The following is a 19,735-nucleotide window of genomic DNA, read 5'->3' as shown; positions in this document are numbered from 1 at the left end:
TTGGAGATGGTCACTTGACAGTTTCCTCTCTAATCAATAAATATTACTAAATAAGCCACGGTCTTAATACTCACTCTGTATAGTTTTGGCCATCTCTCTCTTTTCTCGGATGAGCTGTTTACGCCTCTCCCGGTATTCCTTGTTAAGTTTTTGCTGCTGGGAATTTTCCTCGTGGAGCTGGACAATTCGTTCTTGCAGTCGTCCCAAGGAGTGGTTCGAAAAGACCAAAGTTCCAGAAAGATCTCTAGGTATTTCTCCGGATACCACATACTCTATCTACAAAAGCAAAACAAAACAGAAATCAAAATAGACAAAGATCAAGCTAAATTTAAGGTCATGGAAAGCATAAGGGAAACACTTCTTTCTCTGTCCCTTGTCACCACTGAGTAAGGTAAAAGCAGGAAGCCACTTTCAAATAGAAATCACATTATGTCCCTCTGGGACAGCACTTCTTTCCAAAAAGACCATGCTTGATATCTACTGCATAAGGATGGAACGGACATTTCAGGGTTGGCATATTAGGCAAATTGCTACAGATAAGCTAATCCTGTTTGGGTCAGGTTAAACAAGATGTATGTAAGGCTGATCTTAGGTTTTTCTTCTAACATACAGCTTTCTCTATTTACGTGACAAAACATGGTACAATGGGCCTTCGCTGATATGATCTCTGCATTTTAATGTAAGTTGTAGTTTGAGTGGGATATAGAGATGAACAAAGAGGGGGAAAAAAGAGAAAGAATATTTTCCTTTTATCTTAACCTCCCTCATTAACAAGTAGAGATTAAGTGAAGATAATTCTTGCATCATTAGTTCATGTCTACTTAAAGATGGTGTGAAAAGTGACATGTGTCCAAGAGCCAAGATTTCAACCTCCAAGCCATTCCCTTAAGTCATAGGCTTCTCATTTCTTCAGACTTGAAATGATTCAACTTTCAAAGTGATAATGGACCACAGGGAAATATACATGTTTTCATATTATGCTTTTATAACAATCTCAGAAGGGGTAAGAAAAGTTGGGGTGTCATTCTACAGGTAGATTTCTCAGCCAAGGACTGCACTTCTCCCCCCTAGTGGCCCATGAATTTTTCTCTGGAAAAGCCTGAGTGTCATATGGCTTTCCTGCTCAGACAGGGTGGGGCAACCGCTCAGACCCGTCACCTGGTGGAGCTTGAGAGGAATCACAACCAGCAGTTCATTCAACCGCTGCTGCTTCTCACGTTGATAAGCCTCCAGGGCCTCCTCTGCCATGTTCAGATTAGTTGCCACAATCTTTACCTGTGGAAAACCCCGTGTGTGAGATGTTGAAAAGATTCACTGAATATATACCCGAGGTGGTAAATGAAGCCTTTCTGGGAGGAAGCAAAAGCATGAGCTGGATCTGCTTTGTTGGGCTGTGATTAAACGGACGATCCCAGCCTGCAGCCCAGCAATATATATTATTCTCTTCCTGCTAAGTCATGATCCACACCACTTTTTCAATTGTTCCAATGACCCCAGAGTTGTATAGGTTTTGTTAATGAAAACTCAGAAGACTTGTCCCCATCTCCCTCTTGTTTTCTGCAGTAAAAGCATCTCTCAGCCTGGAATGTCTTTGTCAGGATGGTTCAAATCTCATTTGGTCATAATGACATCAATAAACTAGAGAAAAAAGCCCTTTAAAGTAATGAAACTACTAACTACAGTATTTCTAAAGCACATAGCTTCATCTCCTAAAATACTTGAAAGTTTTCCAAATCATTTCCTTTTTCGAGAAGCAATCTATCAAAAATATTTCTGAATATGAGTCAAGTGATGCTGCTCTAGGAAAGAGTACCTAAGAGGGAAACTGAGCAGATACAGCAGAAAAATCACTATAATTGTACCAGAAGTTTAGCTTAGTGTCCTCCACGTGGAATGCATACACCCCAGAGTGTCAAAGTCATCTACTGGGGTCCGGAAAGAAGTTTCCATTTCTATTTATTTTTATCTTATTCTTTTCAGTTTCTGTTTTTGCAAATGTTTCATAATACATAAAATATATTAGTACAATAGTTCATGTATATAATTTATAAATAAATATACATTTATTGTGGGAATATGTGCTCCACAATTTTTTTACTTATAGAAGTATGTAATCAAAAAAGTTTGGAGGCCAATTATTTAGATAAAGAAAGTCTCAGTCATTAAAATAGTAATGGCGGGCTTCCCTGGTGGCACAGTGGTTGAGAGTCCGTCTGCCGATGCAGGGGACACGGGTTCATGCCCCAGTCCAGGAAGATCCCACATGCCATGGAGCGGCTGGGCCCGTGAGCCATGGCTGCTGAGCCTGCGCGTCTGGAGGCTGTGCTCCACAACGGGAGAGGCCACAACAGTGATAGGCCCACGTACCACATTAAAAAAAAAAAAAAAAAAAAAAGAGCAATGGCCCCTCAACCACAACTGTAAATGGATATAACATGGGAAATGTCTGTTCTCTTACAAGAAGTCCTAACTCATGCCATTGCTATGAAATAGCAATATTATAGCTGCAAGGAGGTGTAGTTTGTTGGGAGAGGATGAACAGACCTGAGAAGGGCAGACCAACATACTTTTTTGGACAATGTATCATATTCCTTTCTGAGGTTATCGATCATTTTCTTTTCTTCAACTAAGACCTCTTCAATGTCCAGCCTTTTCTCTCGAAGTTGAAGGGCCAGTTCAAAGAGACCCTTATCACAATCTGAAAAGACAGTCAAAACAGTAAAGCAGCCCCATTTGTTAGGGAATGCAGTAATACAATAAGCGTGGACTTTGGAGCTTCAGAATTATTAATGTCCATCTACTCCAGCAAGGTTCCATCATACTTAGGGCTCCAGGTAGAAATTATTCTGGGTAGAAATTATTAATGGTATTAATAATCATGATAGTGGTTATGATACTAGTATTGATGTTCTGAGCAGTGCTCTGAGCCAGGCTTGGTCCTGGGTCCTTTATGTACCTTATCTCATTCAAGGCTCACAGGCCCTGCAAGGTAGAGACTATTGTTCCCATTTTATAGGTCACGACCACCCGACCACCATAAGTCTCAGAGAGGTCACACAGCTGATATGTGACAGAATGGGATTCAAGTACAGTACCTCTGTATTAATTTCCACTATACCACACTGACAGCCACATTTATCCACTGAGTAATTGATAAAGAATGTGAAAATATAATGGATCACTACAATGGAATTTAGGAACCATAGCTCCATCCCAAGTTTTACCACTAAACTAACTGTGAGCTTTTGTTCAAGCCATTTAATCCTGCTATAAAATAACAAGCTGCACTACAAGATTTTCTAGCTTTCTTCCACTCATAAATATGATTTTAAGGAGATTCTTATTTTCAAAATCAAAACAAGATTTAAACTTTATTTGACTTTAAAATTTGATTTATAATTGATATGAAATATCTAGGAAAATAATTTCAGATGAAGAAATGTATTTTTTCATGTATTGAGCCTGTAAGAATATTGGTCTGGACTATAAGAATATTGGACTGTAAGAATATTTCAGACTGGTTTCACCAGTGAAAACAGTGAATATAAATTGCCAAGCATCTCCAGGAAATGTAAAAATTGCCCTTACAAAACAGGTTTGAAATATGAAAACTGAATGGCTTGGCAAAAAGGAAGAGCTTTATAAAAATATACTCAAATATATATTTTTATATATATACACACATATATAAATCTTCTGTTTCTCTATAAAATGAAACTTCCTGCATAATTTATGACTCTGAATCAACTAGAGATTGTCTGCAGATTATTTAATTGGGTACTCATAAATAGCTGCCTCAAGAAACAGAAAATTAATTGTCCAGAGAGCCCCAAAGAGTATTCATTAGACTACACTTCATACATATTAAGCCATCCTTTCCTTAAATATCATTATGAGACAATCGAGAAACCAAAAAAAAGGGAATTTTTGGTATTATCAATCCATAGTCACACATAACAGAGAATGCATGGTTTTATCCCACTTACTTGTTGGGCAGATAGAATCATCAAAAACCTCATCTTCAGATCCAGACTCATCCTCATCACTCTCCAAGCTGGATTCTTCTTCACTTGATTCATCACTTTCTTTATCTTCATCTATGGAGAGAGGGAAACATTGTTAATAAGCAGAGAAGTTCCTGTGTTAAGGCTTTAAAAATAAATCATTTTTCAATGAGTTAGTCACTAGGGAAACAACAGGTAAATAAGGAAATTATTCAGTATTTTTAGAAGAATTTAAAATGGTTACGGATACAGAGACCACAAACTCAAATGCCTGCAGAAGGTTGTGTAATTAATTTCAATGCATTGAGTCAGAGAGGGTTGAGATCAAGCTGCCAAGCTGTTTATGCTGTGACCCACCTAACACACGCTTGGTTATACGGTCCACAATTCCTAAATCACAGTACTCTGAAAACAGAAAAGATTTTCATAACTTCTCTGAACCGAAGTAATACCATTTATAATCTTCACTTAACCTACTTAGTGTGAATATTCATGTCTTGCTGCAGAAGTATTACGATGTTTGATTTAGAGATTCTGCATCAAACCCTGCTGGGGGTGTTAGTTGACAAAGACTCTGGCCTTTAACCAAACTTGAGTCAAACTCCTCTGAGTCCTCTGACTAGTCCTTGACCTTGAACTAAATGGGCTCTGTCCTGGGCCCATTTAGTTCAGTTTTAGCAAGAGTCCTGCTGAGTAATTCCCCACCCTTGATAGCTGGTCAAATTCCTTATTCCCTACCCTCAATATTTTATCACTCTGGCCTGCCTTCAACAGAAACCCTGTTAGGTCAGTTTAGCAAAGAATTACCCTACCTCTTAGTAATTTTCTATCAACTAACCCTGACCGTGCTCCTTGGCTATAAATCTCCACTTGCCTTGTTGTATTCAGAGTTGAGCTGATCTCTCCCCTACTACAAAATCCCATTATAGTGATACCCTGAATAAAGTCTGCCTTATTCTTAACAAGTATCATGAATGATTTTTTTCCTTTAACAATGTCATATTTAATATCTTTTATAAAATTTTTTGAATACTAAAATACATCTCCTCCCAAGAGTTTTGGATAAGGAATTGTAGACCTCGCCCACTCAACTCTAACCCCATTTTCTTTTAAAACACCTTGAGCCCATGTGTGAACAATTGGCAATTCTATTATAAGGAACATCAAAAACTAGAGATAAGAAGTGGAGCTTATACTCACTAGAAGATTTGTTAAATGAAAATGTCTCAGGACTTCCCTGGTGGCACAGTGGTTAAGAATCCACCTGCCAATGCATGGGACATGGGTTCCAGCCCTGGTCCAGGATGGTCCCACATGCCGCAGAGCAACTAAGCCTGTGCACCACAACTACTGAGACGGCACTGTAGAGCCCGCGAGCCACAACTACTGAAGCCCGCATGCCTAGAGCCCGTGTTCCGCAACAAGAGAAGTCACCGCAATTAGAAACCCACACACCGCAACAAAGAGTAGCCCCCGCTCACCACAACTAGAGAAAGCCTGCACCCAGCAACAAAGACCCAATGCAGACAAAAATAATTAATTAATTAATTAATTGATTAAAAAATTAAAATGTCTCTTAAAATGACTACAAGTGATCTGTACCACCTTATGAAATAAATCAGCAAAGTTTAAAATTAGGCTTTAAAATTCTTACATAGATTTCTGTTTTCAAGAAAATGAAGCAGATCTACTTCCCCTATTCCTCCCACTAAATACAGCCCAAACCCCTGGACATTATGTGTAAAACAAACACAAGAAGACTCTGAGAAGTGGAAAGAAGGTGGCAGGCCTACTAATGCACTTTGAACCCTGAGGAACAACACTGTGGTGAGTTCCTTGGGCCTTTTTTTTTGCCCTGTATCTTAGAGGTGGAGAAGACTAAGAAACCTGAAACACCAACAGGTGCAGATAAAGAAAGGCCCAACCAGAACATGCTCTCTCTAGCCAAATGACCTCACCATGCTGTCAGTAGAAATTCTGTGGGGAGCTGGGACTCCCATCTGCACACAACAATAGTAAGGAGATCTCCCTTCCCTTGGGTGAAAAAAAAGGCTGAGTACCTCCACCTGGCAGTAAGGAGGATGCACCCACTCCTTCCTCTGGCAGAACAGTGTTAGAGAAAGCCAAGTAAACCAGAAGATTTAAATAAGATACAGAATCTCATACATAATATGAATGTTTCCAGCTCTCAACTGAAAATCATGCACCATACCAAGAACCAAGAATATCTCCAGGGTCTCCCTGGTGGCGCAGTGGTTGAGAATCTGCCTGCTAATGCAGGGGACACAGGTTCGAGCCCTAGTCTGGGAAGATCCCACATGCCGCGGAGCAACTAGGCCCGTGAGCCACAACTACTGAGCCTGCGTGTCTGGAGCCTGTGCTCCACAACAAGAGAGGCCACGACAGTGAGAGGCCTGCACACCGCGATGAAGAGTGGCCCCCACTCAACACAACTAGAGAAAGCCCTCGCACAGAAACGAAGACCCAACACAGCCAAAAATAAATAAATAAACAAAATTTTAAAAATGCTTTATAAAAAAAACCAAAAAAGAATATCTCCAACTGAATGAGAAAAGACAACCAATAAATGTTAACACTAAGGTGACAGAAATGTTAGAATTATTTGACAAAGTACTTTAAACAGGCAAGATAAAAATGCTTCAGTGAGCAATTATGAACACACTTGAAGCAAATGAAAAAATACAATGCCTCAAAGAAATAGTCTCAGCCTATTTGTTTATTTATATAAAGAAGAACTAAATGGAAATTTTAGAACTGAAAAATACAATAATTAGAATAGAAACTAATGGATGGGTTCAACAGCAGAATGGAGGGGACAGAGAAATGAATCAGTGAACTTGAAGACAGAAGAGTAGAAAGTAGCCAATTTGAACAACAGAGAGAAAACAAACTGGAAAAACAAACAGAACCCAAACCCCAGAGCCTCAGGGACCTATGGGACCATAATGAAAGGTCTAACATTCATGCCATCAGAGTCGCATGAAGGAGTGAGGAAAAGAGGGGGTCTTTAAAAGGACTTGAAGAAATAATGGCTGAAAACTTCTCAAATTTGGCAAATGACATAAACCTACAGGTAAGTTGAATGAATTCCAAAGAGGATAAATCCAAAAAAAATCTACACTAAGACTCATCACAGTCAAACTTCTGAAAACTAAAGAGAAAAATATCTTGAAGGCAAACAGAGAAAAGGGGATAAGCAATTTGAATATCAGAGGGTTTCTCATCAGAAACTATGGAGACCAGAAGCAATTGGCACAATATTTTTCAAATGCTGAAAGAAAAGAAATGCCAACCTACAATCCTATACCCAGTGAAAATGTCTTTCAGAAAAAGAGGAGAAATCAAGACATACTCAGATTATAGGAAAATTTTAAAAATTGCCACTAGTATACCTGCCCTAAAAGAATGGATAAAAGAAATTCTTTACACAGAAGGGAAATTATTTTTTAAAACAGGAAACTTGGAGCAAAAACATGGATAAATACAATAGGCTTTCCTCTTCCAAGTGTTTAAATTATGTTTGATAATTGAAGCAAAAATTATAACATTGTCTGATATGGTTCTAGATTTATGTAGAGAAATATTTAAGACAACCATATTATAAATAGGGAAGATAAAGAGATGTAAAAGTAGACGAGGATTCTATACTTGACTTAAACTGGTAAAATGATGACACTGGTGGACCGGGATAAATTATTTATATATAATGTATCAATAATATATAGAGCAACCACTAAAAAAAGTATACAAAGAGATACATTAAAAAGTGCTAGAGAAAATTAAAATGGAATTCTAAAAAAAATGTTCAAGTAACCCACAGGAAGGTAGGAAAAAGAACAAAGACAGAAAACAGAGAATAAGAACAAATAAAAAATAAAATGGCAGACTTAAGCCCTAATATATCAAATGTAAGTGGTTCAATATACCAATTAGAAGACAGAGTGGATGAAAAACATTATTTGACCATATGCTGTCTATCAGAAATTCATTTCTAATATAATTATATAGTCAAGTTGAAATTAAAAGGAGGGGAAAGGCATATTATGCAACTATTAATCAAAGCAAAGCAGGACTGGCTATACTAATATAAGACAAATAGACTTCAGAGCAAAGAAAATTACCCAAGACAGAAAAAGACCTTATATAATGATAAAAGTGTCAATCCATCACGAAGACATAGCAATATTAAATGTGTATTCATAAAACAACAGAGATGTGTGAAGCAAAAACTGACAAAAATGAAAGGAGAAATAGACAAATCCATGATTATATTTGGAGACTTCAACACCCCTTCTCTCAACATTTGATGCAAAAACTATACAGAAAACCAGCAAGGATATAGAAGACCTGAACAGTATAATCAATGAATAGAATCTAACTAACAGTAATAAAATACTTCACACAAACAGCACAATATACATTCTTTGCAAGTGTCCACAGAACATACACCAAGATTGACCGTATGTCAGACCATAAAACAAATCTCAACAAATATAAAAGAACTGAAACCATACAAAGTGTGTTCTCTGACCACAATGGAATCAAACTAGAACTCAATAACAGAAAGATAACAGGAAAATCTCAAAATACTTGGACCTACACAACACACTTGTATATAATCAATGGGACCCAGAGGTCACAATGTAAATTTTAAAACTACATTGACCTGAATGGAAATGAAAATGCACCTGAAAATTTGTAGAATACAGCTAAAGCAGTGCTGAGAGAGAAATTATAGTACTAAACTAGAAAAGAGGAAAAATTCTCAAGTCAATGATTTAAGCTCCCACCTCAAAACCTAAAAACAGGAGTACAAAATAAACCCAAAGCAAGCTGAAGGAAGCTAATAGTAAAGACAATAACAGAAATCAATAAAATTGAAAGCAGAAAAATAATAGAGAAAATCACTTATACAAAGAGCTAATTTGTTCTCAAAAAGATCAACTGAATTGACAAACCTCTAGCAAGACTGAAAAAAAAAATAGGAAGATAAGAAACAACTTACCAATATTGAGAATGCAACAGGTGATATTAGTACAGATGCTGCAGATATTAAAGGGATAACAAGGAAATACAATGAACATCTCTATGCACATAAAGTTGCTAACTTAGGTGAAACAGACCAATTCCACAAAAAATGCAAATTACCACAACTCACCCAATATAAAATAGATAATTTGAATAGTCCTGTGACTATTAAGAACATTGAAATTCTAATTTTAAAACTACCTTGAAGAAAACCACTGGCCCAAATAGTTTGACTGGAGAACTTTACCAATATTTATAAAGAATTGCCATAAATTCTTTACAATATCTTCCAGAAAAATCAAAAAGGAGAGAAGACTTCCCAATTCACATTTTGAAGCTATTATTCTCCTGATACTAAAACCAAATAAATATAGTACAAAAACAGTACAATGATCCTCATGAATATAGACATAAAATTTCTTAACAAAATATTAGCAAGTAGAATTCAGCAGTATATAAAAAGAATTTTACATCACACCAAGGGAGATTTATTTCAGAAATGCTAGTCTGATCTGGTAATCAGTAATCAGCCAATATAATCCACCATCTTAATGGGCTAAAGAAAAAAAAATCACATAATTGTCAATGCAGTAAAGCATCTGATAAAATTCAACACCCATTCATGATAAAAATTCATGAAAAATAGGAACAGAGGGGAACTTCCTGAACTTGATAAAGACTATCTATGAAACACAGGTGTTTCTTAATGGTACAGGTAGCATACTTAATGGTGAAAGATTGAATGCTTTCCTCCTAAAATTGGACTAAGGCAAGGATATCAGCTCTGAACACTATATTTCAAGATAGTACTGGATGTTCTAACCAGTGCAATAAGGCAATAAAAGGTAATTGGCATACCGACTGGAAATAAATAAAACTGTCCCTTTTTACAGATAGAAATTCCCAAGGAATCAATCAAAAACCCCTAAAACTAATAAGCAAGGTTATAAGATATAAGATAAACATCTAAAAAGCAATTATATTTCTATATACTAGTATGAATATGTGGACACCAAGATTAAAAGCAATATACCTTTTAAAATTACTCAAAAAAAAAGGGAAATACTTTGGTGTAAATCTAACAAAACATGAACTTGAATTGTATGTTGAAAACACAATGCTGATGACAAATCAAAGCTTTACATAAATACATACTATGTTCATGCATTGGAAGACTCAACACAGTAAAGATGTAAATTCTCCCCAGATTGATATAGAAGTTTAACACAATTGCTATCAAAATTCCAACAAGATCTTTTGTAGGTTGAGAAAAAACAATTCTAAAATATGGAAATATATAGGAGCTGAAAGAGCTAAAACAATTTTGAAAAAGAAGAATAAACTGGGAGAAATTAGTCTACCTGATTTCAGAACTCAATAGCTACTATAATCAAGACTATAGAATTGGTGGAGAGATAGACACATAAATCAAGAGAAGAGAATAGAAAACCCAGATATAGAACCACACAAATAGGCCCAAATGATTTTTGACAAAGATCAAAAGCAATTCAATGGAAGAGAGACAGCCTTTTCAACAAATGGTGCTAGAACAATTGGAGATTCCTAGGAGAAAAAAAAAACCTTGACCAAAGTCTCACATCTTACAAAAAATTAACTCCAAATGGATCACAGACTTAAATGTAAAACATAAAATGATAAAACTTTTAGAAAAAAATAGGAGAAAATCTTTGGGACCTAGGGCTAGGCAAAGAGTTCTCAGACTTGACACCATAACAAGATCCAAAAAGGGAAAAACTCAAGATATACAAACAGCTCATACAACTCAACAACAAAAAATAACCCAATCAATAAATGGTCAGAAAACCTAAATAGACATTTCTCCAAAGAAGAAATACAAATGGCCAATAGGCACATGAAGAGATGCCCAACATCACTAATTATTAAAGAAATGCAAATCAAAACTACAATGAGGTATCATCTCATACCAGTCAGAATGGCCATCATTAAAACTATATAAATAACAAATGCTGGAGAAGGTGTGAAGAAAAGAGAACTCTCCTACACTCTTGGTGAGAATGTAAGTTGGTACAGCCACTATGAGAATAGTATGGAGGTTCCTCAGAAAACTAAAAATAGAATTACCATATGATCTGGCAATCCCACTCCTGGGCATGTATTCAGACAAAACTCTAATCCAGAAAGATACATGCACTCCTATGTTCATAGCAGCACTATTCACGATAGCCAAGACATGGAAACAACCTAAATGTCCATCAACAGATGAATGGAATAAGGAGATGTGGTACATATATACAACGGAATACTACTCAGCCATAAAAAAGAACGAAATAATGCCATCTGCAGCAACATGGATGCAACTAGAGATGATCATACTAAGTGAACTCAGAAAGAGAAAGGCAAATACCATATGCTATCACTTACATGTGGAATCTAAAATATGACACAAATGAACCTACCTATGAAACAGAAACAGACTCACAGACATAGAGAACAGACTTGTAGTTGCCAAGAGGGAGGGGGATGGGGGCGAGATGGAGTGGGAGATTGGGGTTAGCAGATGTAAGCTATTATATATGGAATGGATAAACAACAAGTTTGCTATATAGCACAGGGAATGATATTCAGTATCCTATGATAAACCATAATGGAAAAGAATATAAAAAAGTGTATATATGTGTATAACTGAGTCACTTTGCTGTACAGCAGAAATTAACACATTGTAAATCAATTATACTTCAATTTAAAAGAAGAAAAAAAATTTTAAGGGAAAAATGGACAAATTGGACATTGACAAAATTCAAAACCATTGCTCTGCAAACTCTGTTAAGGGAATGAAAAGACAAGCTATAGACCAGGAGAAAATATTTGCAAACCACATATCTGACAAAGGACTCGTAGGTGTAATATGTAAAGAACTCTCAAAACTCAACAGTACCGAAGCAAACAATCCTATTCAAACATGGGCAAAGACATGAAGAGACATTTTACCAAAGATATACAGGTGGCAAGTAAACATATGAAAAGATGTGCTAGTTAAATGAAACTATCCTATGATACCTTATACCAGATACACACACACACACACACACACACACACACACACACACACAATCCAGATGGTTAGAGACCTAAAGGTTTATATCCTCTTATCTGTAACCCCAGAGTGCCTCTACATTGTCTATGTTATAGTGAAATAAAAGGGTGTACTATGTCCCTTAGTTATTTCTCTATTTCATGCTAATGAGAAAAAAATAGGATCATACGTAAAAAGAACTACAAACCAGCAACTCCTTCAACCTCCTTTTTCTTCACCCGCTTAATTCTCTTCTTTAGTACTTTCATGAGAAAGTTAGCAAATTTATTGTTTTCTCCAAGGGCTGCTTGGAAACCAGCATAGAGTGCCGTTTCTTGGTCCTGGACCTTGGCAACTTCATTCTTTTTCTCTTCCATCTCTTTAAGAGTTTCATTTATTTTCCACTAAACGAACAAAAAACAAGAACAGATGATAAATAAAATATTTCTGATAAACCAGGTTCAGAGAACAATGTACATTACAATGTAAGGTTACAGCCTACAAACATTTTTTAAGCTTCTTAATAGAAGTTTATATTTCTGATGTTTCTGAATGCAGAGTCATTCATTTATTTGATTAAAATTTTATAATTCTTTTGTAAAAATCAGTTAAGTTCAGAATCAGATAAGATCGATTCTTTAACATTTAACTTCCTCAAGAAATTAAATTAGGTAAATTGAAATTTTTACTGATATGTGGATATCAGCTAGTATTTTTCCATGTATGGTCTCAAAAAAGTTTTTTTCATATCAATACAAGATAACTAAAACAAAAAGGCACATCTGCTCTTAGTGAAACTGATATACCTAAAAACTGACGTCACTACTGAGTATGTATTATTTAATACAATCCTTCTTCTTTTAAGACAAAGATAGATGGTCTAATTAAGCTCTTTAAATTTAACATATATGTAACAAATAAACTTAATTTCCTGTGCTATTCAATTATTTATTACTCTGAAACTAGCTATAATATTTAAGAAATTTACCAACTTCTTTTCCAAGTATGTTCATTCATAAGGATAATATATAATCAAAACTCAACTTCACATGATAGCTACTGACAACAAAAACAGACTTTTAATTTTGAAATCCATAGGTAAACTAAACATAAGGGTCACTTTTATTTTTTTATTTTTTTATTTTTTTTGCGGTACGCAGGCCTCTCACTGTTGTGGCCTCTCTCGTTGCGGAGCACAGGCTCCGGACGCGCAGGTTCAGCGGCCACAGCTCACGGGCTCAGCCGCTCTGCGGCACGTGGGATCTTCCTGGACTGGGGCACGAACCCGTGTCCCCTGCATCGGCAGGCGGACTCTCAACCACTGCGCCACCTGGGAAGCCCAAGGGTCACTTTTGAAAAATTTATTTCCTACCTTACAAAATATCAGATCAAATTCATTAAAAAGTATGATTCACTTCTCCCTGAGCACGGCTACCCAAAACAGAGAGCAAACAGGAATAACGGGGAAAAGGAGGAGGAAGAGAAGACAAGAAAGAGATGTGGACTAGAACAAGGGGGGAAATTAACTTGAGAAGAAAGAAAAGAAGAGTCAAGTCCCCTCCATAACGAAGGCTGTAGCCAGCTAGCACTCTTCTGCCCATTCATACTTGCATGTCCTGTTCCTCTTTGTCTAATGAATTAACACACTCTTGAAGTATGTTCTCCTGTTTCTCAAAATTCTTCAGGAGAAGCATTTCTTGAAATAATGTGACATGGTGCAGGTCAGATAATTTCATCTGAGTATCTAGTTTCATTTTCTGATGTCTCAGGAGACGGAGTTCTGCATCAAAAGTGACAATCAGTTCTTTGATCTGAGGTGCAAAAAGATTTGAGGGTATGTTAGAAGTTTAAAACAGGAACGTGCATTTTAAAAACTATCCAACAATACTGATTTGTTTGGGTAAAAGCATTTTCTTATTATGCCCTTATTATGGATGGAGAATTACAAGGGTGGGTGGGTGGGGCACACGTGTGTGTATACAGTCTCATAATTTAATTTATGTACATTTAATACCATTGATGAACTGGTTTATTAAGTGGTAGGAATTCTGTAACTGCAGTCCTTCGAGCTGTTTCTTCACCATTGATTAAGCCATTGATCAAGAATGTCCTTCTTGCTGGTTTAAATCAGAGACTGTGAGCTCTTTGTGGGTAGTATTGTGTCTGTCTCCACTCTATCCCCATGGTATCTCTACACTGCCCTTCACACAGTAAGCACTAAAAAAATATTTTCCTCACCTTCTTATTTTGAAAAGTTTCAAATCTACAGAACAGTAAATATTTTTAAATAGATAAATATAATTGTGGAGCCATAAAAAACCTGTTCAGTCTTCTTGGTTTATTTACAGATGAAGAAATCGAGACTAAAAGTGACTTCCCTGAGATCAAATTTGTTACAGAGCTTGGATAAGAACCCAAATATCAGGTTTCCCTGGTGGCACAGTGGTTGAGAATCTGCCTGCCAATGCAGAGGACACGGGTTCGAGCCCTGGTCTGGGAAGATCCCACATGCCACGGAGCAACTAGGCCTGTGAGCCACAACTACTGAGCCTGCACATCTGGAGCCTGTGCTCCACAACAAGAGAGGCCGCGATAGTGAGAGGCCCGCGCACCGTGAATGAAGAGTGGTCCCCGCCTGCCGCAACTAGAGAAAGCCCTCGTACAGAAACAAAGACCCAACACAGACAAAAATAAAAAATAAAATAAAAAAAAAAGAACCCAAATATCTCATGTCCTGGTCTAGACTTTATTCCACTGCGATTTCAAATGATTTTAAATCCTCAGTTTTACTTTGATTTTGACACAGTGTCTCCCTTGCCCCATCCCAAAGGAGATGAAGAGATCAACAGAGAGCCCAAAGGGCTGATTCTCCCAATGAAACTAGTACACCAGGAAAAAGACAAACCATTCCATGTTTTTCATTAGGCTGTACTTGAATGGGGAGCCTCGACTATCAAATGCCTATAATGAGTGAGGGCTCAGCCTGGCGCTGAGAAAGAGGAAGATATCTGTGGGTTTGGGTCTGTGAAACTGCTGGAGAATTTGAGAGAGCTAAAAAACAAAAACAAAAAACCCCAACAAACCAAGGAGAAGAAAAATTAAACTTCTAATGTATGACTGTAGACTAAGTGGGTTCCACTTTAATCCTTGTTCAACAAATTTGAATTATTTTTAAATTTCTTTGGAGGAAGCACTATGTTTTCTTCAGTGCAACACCATTCTGAAACTATACCACATAGGTGTCCAAGGTTGTAAGGGTTATGCTTGTTTTATTCTCACTACCCCTCATAGCCTGTAAGATTTATAGGATAGAGAACATGTATGACTTGACAATTGTTTCATCCCTACTACCTAGCTAGCACTGTTTCTGCACATAGAATGTCCAATAAACATTTGTTAAATTAATAGATAAAATTAAATCAATCAAAACTTTTTACTGAATATCTACCATATGTCTGGCATTGTCCTAGACACTTCAGGGGAATTCTAGAATTGTATAATCTAATGAAACAGAGACTAAAAAAAATAGAAAAAAAATCAATGAAACTAAAGCTGGTTCTTTGAAAAGATAAACAAAATGGATAAACCTTTATCCAAACTCACCAAGAAGAAAAGGGAGAGGGCCCAAGCGAATAAAATCAGAAATGAAAAAGGGAAGTTAAAACTGACACCACAGAAATACAAAAGGTCATAGGAGACTACTACTAACAGCTATATAACAACAAAATGGAAAACCTAGAAGAAATGGACAAATTCTTAGAAATGTACAATCTCCCAAAACGAAACCAGGAAGAAATAGAAAATATGAACAGACCAATTACCAGTACTGAAATTGAATCAGTGATTTTAAAAACTCCCAACTAACAAAAGTCCAGGACCAGAGAGCTTCACAGATGAATTCTACCAAACATTTAGAGAAGTGTTAACAGCTATCCTTCTAAAACTATTCCAAAAAATTGCAGAGGAAAGAACACTTCCAAACTCATTCTATGAGTCCAGTATCACCCTGATACCAAAACCAGGCAAAGATATCACACAAAAAAGAACATTACAGGCCAATGTCACTGATGAACATACATGCAAAAGTCCTTAACAAAATATTAGCAAACGGATTCTAACAATACATTAAATAATCATACAGTATGATCAAGTGGGATTTATTCCAAGGATGCAAGGATAATTCAATATCCACAAATCAATGTGATACACCACATTAACAAATTGAAAAATAAAAAACATATGATTATCTCAATAGATGCAGAAAAACTTTTGACAAAATTCAACATCCATTTACGATAAAAACTCTCCAGAAAGTGAGCATAGAGGGAACATACCTCAACATAATAAAGGCCATGTATGACAAACCCATAGCAAACACATTATTGACTGGGGGATTTTTGCAGAAACGAATGCCTGTGGCCATAATATGCCTCTGGTTAAAAATGTGTTAAAGGTGAAAAGCTAAAAGCATTTCCTCTAAGATCAGGAAGAGGACAAGGATGCCCACTATTGCCTCTTTTATTCAACATAGTATTGGAAGTCCTACCCACAGCAATCAGACAAGAAAAAGAAATAAAAGGAATCTAAATTGGAAAAGAAGAAGCAAAACTGTCCTTGTTTGCAGATGACATGATACATAGAAAATCCTAAAGACACCACCAGAAAAATACTAGAGCTCATCAATGAATTTAGTAAAGTTGCAGGATATAAAATTAATATACAGAAATCTGTTTCATTTCTATACACTAACAAGGGACTAGCAGAAAGAGAAATTAAGGAAACAATCCCATTTACCATCACATCAAAGAGAATAAAATACCTAGAAATAAATCTACCTGGGGAGGTAAAAGACCTATACTCAGAAAACTATAAGAAACTGATAAAAGAAATTGAAGATCACACAAACAGATGGCAAGATATACTGTGTTCTTGGACTGGAAGAAGCAATATTGTTAAAATTACCATACTACCCAAGGCAATCTATAGATTCAATGCAATCCCTATCAAAATACCAATAACATTTTTCACAGAACTAGAACAAAAAAATTTTTGTGTGAAAACACAAAAGACCTTCAAATAGCCAAAATAATCTCAAGTAAGAAAAACAGAGCTGGAGGAATTATGCTCCTTGACTTCAAGACCATACTACAAAGCTACAATGATCAAAACAGTATGATACTGGCACAAAAACAGACACATCAATCAGTGAAACAGAATAGAGAGCCCAGAAATAAACTCATGCACCTATGGTCAATTAATCTATGACATAGGAAGCAAAAATATACAATGGAGAAAAGACAGACCCTTCAATAAGTGGTTCTGAGAAAACAGGACAGCTACATGTAAAGGAATAAACTTAGAACATCCTCTAACACCATACACAAAAATAAACTCAAAATGGATTAAAGACCTAAATGTAAGTCTGGGAAACCATAAAATTCCTGGAGGAAAACATAAGCAGAACATTCTTTGACATAAATCGTAGCAATATTTTTTTGGATCTGTCTCCTAAAGCAAACAAAAGCAAAAATAAACAAATGGGACCTAATTAAACTTAAAAGCTTTCAGACAGCAAAGGGAACCATCAACAAAATGAAAAGACAATCTACTGAATGGGAGAAAATATCGGCAAATGATATGACTGACAAGGGGTTAATATCCAATATATATAAACAGCTCATACAATTCAACATCAAAAAACAAACAAACAAACAATCTGATTAAAAAATGGGCAGAAGACCTGAATAGACGTTTTTCCAAAGAAGAAACGCAGGTGGCCAAAAGGAACATGAAAAGATGCTCAACATAGCCAATCATTAGGGAAATGCAAATCAAAACCACAATGAGATAATCACCTCACACCTGCCAGAATGGCTATCATTAAAACACACACACACACATACACACACAAATAACAAATTTTGGCTAGAATGTGGAGAAAAGGGAACACTCACACACTGTTGTTGGGAACGTAAATTGGTGTAGCCCTGTGGAAAACAGTAAGGAGGTTTCTCAAAAAACTAAAAATAGAACTACCTTATGACCCAGCAATTCCACTCCTGGGTATATATCCAAAAAAACCAAAAACACGAATTCAAAAAGATATGTGCACCCCAATGTTCATAGCAGCATTATTTACAAGATATTGCAAAGATATGGAAGCAACCTAGGTGTCCATCAACAGATGAATGGAAAAATATGTGGTACATATATACAATGGAATATTACTCAGCCATAAAAAAGAATGAAAATTTGCCATTTGCAACAACATGGATGGACCTGGGGGATATTTTGGGTAGTGAAATAAGTCATCCAGGTTAAGACAAATATTATATGTTAGTAGTTATATGTGGAATCTAAAAAAAATAAAACAAACTAGTGAATATAACAATAAAGAAAGAGACTCACAGATATAGAGAACAAACTAGTGGTTATCAGTGGGGAGAGGGAAGGAGGGAGGAACAATATAAGGGTAGGGGATTAACAGGTACAAACTATTATGTATAAAATGAGCTGCAGTGAACTAACACACCATTGTAAAGCAATTATACTCCAATAAAGATGTTAAAAAAAATAAGCTACAATGATATATTGTACAACACAGCATATTTTATAATAATTACAAATGGAGTATAACTTTTAAAAATTGTAGATCACTATATTATACATGTGTAACATGTAATATTGTACATCAACTATACTTCAATTAAAATTTGTATAATTTGTAAGACAAAACTAACACATATAAAACAGCAAGAAAAATAAGTACAAAACCTAAGGTGCTGATTATAAGTGCAAATGGAGTTTAGAAGAAAGGAGAGTATGTAGTGTGGGCAGAGATTCTGGAGAGGGTTTGGAAGTGAGCTGAGTTTTGAATGATGACAACTTTGGAAGAAGTCATTGTAGGCAGAAGGAAATAGCAAAGAAAAAAGCACAGATATGAAACTCAGAAGTGGGGTGGTAAGTGGGGAGAAATAGGAAGAGTGAGAAAACAGTGCTGGAAGAAGTAGAGATAATGGGTGAAGAATAAGGTTGGGGAGTAATAGGTGCTGCTTCCAGACACACTGAGGAAGGGGACTCTATACGGCTGGCAGGAGGGAACTTCCATCCAGGAAAGGACCTTTTCCTTCCATATTCAGAACACCTCCTGCACACAACTGGCCCCACCCTGGTCCTGATTTTCCTACAAATAAAAATATTTGCCATTCCAGCTCCAGAACAATTCTGAAGCTAGTCATTACCATGAACACTCTCACTAAAGGGGCAAATCACACATTAGAGAAAGAGCAGGGGGTGAAAAGCAGAGGGTGCCCCATTTTCACTGGAAGGTTTTTAGTTATGCTCCATCCATCATCTGAAGGCTGCTCCATCACTTCTCCTTTACCGTGACTTTAGTTAGATACCAATTAACATGGATTTGTCCTTAATTCTTAGCTTTCCAAAAAGAAAAAAGTTGAAAAGCTCCAAAGTTCTGGGCAGAGCACAATGATTTTCAGAAGACCAGGGATGGGGAGAAAGCCAAGGCATCAGTGAGTTGTGGGCTGGTCAGGGTTTGGGGAAGATTAATGTAGAGAAATTAAAAATAATTTTAATTATTTTTAATTAAATTATAATTTAATTTTAATTA

The 19,735-nt window shown here is 36.3% G+C and overlaps 1 protein-coding gene across 1 annotated transcript in view; it reads right to left on the bottom strand.

Moving 5' to 3' along the window:
- CFAP44 (cilia and flagella associated protein 44) overlaps positions 1–19,735 on the bottom strand; it is a gene marked incomplete at its 3' end in the record, with an annotated part of 119,728 nt that overhangs the window by 9,072 nt on the left and 90,921 nt on the right. The window contains exons 26-31 of the mRNA XM_079705553.1: positions 13,716–13,919; positions 12,317–12,512; positions 3,987–4,097; positions 2,568–2,698; positions 1,159–1,275; positions 75–276 (exon numbers count right to left, since the gene is read on the bottom strand). Of these exons, the coding sequence (XP_079561679.1) occupies positions 75–276; positions 1,159–1,275; positions 2,568–2,698; positions 3,987–4,097; positions 12,317–12,512; positions 13,716–13,919 (961 nt within the window). The remainder of the gene's footprint in view (positions 1–74; positions 277–1,158; positions 1,276–2,567; positions 2,699–3,986; positions 4,098–12,316; positions 12,513–13,715; positions 13,920–19,735) is intronic.

The sequence above is a fragment of the Hyperoodon ampullatus genome (genome assembly GCF_949752795.1).
Source record: "Hyperoodon ampullatus genome assembly, chromosome: 5".
Classification (NCBI taxonomy): Eukaryota; Metazoa; Chordata; class Mammalia; order Artiodactyla; family Ziphiidae; genus Hyperoodon; species Hyperoodon ampullatus.
The sequence above is the reverse complement of the archived record's forward strand: the minus strand, read 5'-3'. Positions and strand labels throughout refer to the sequence as shown.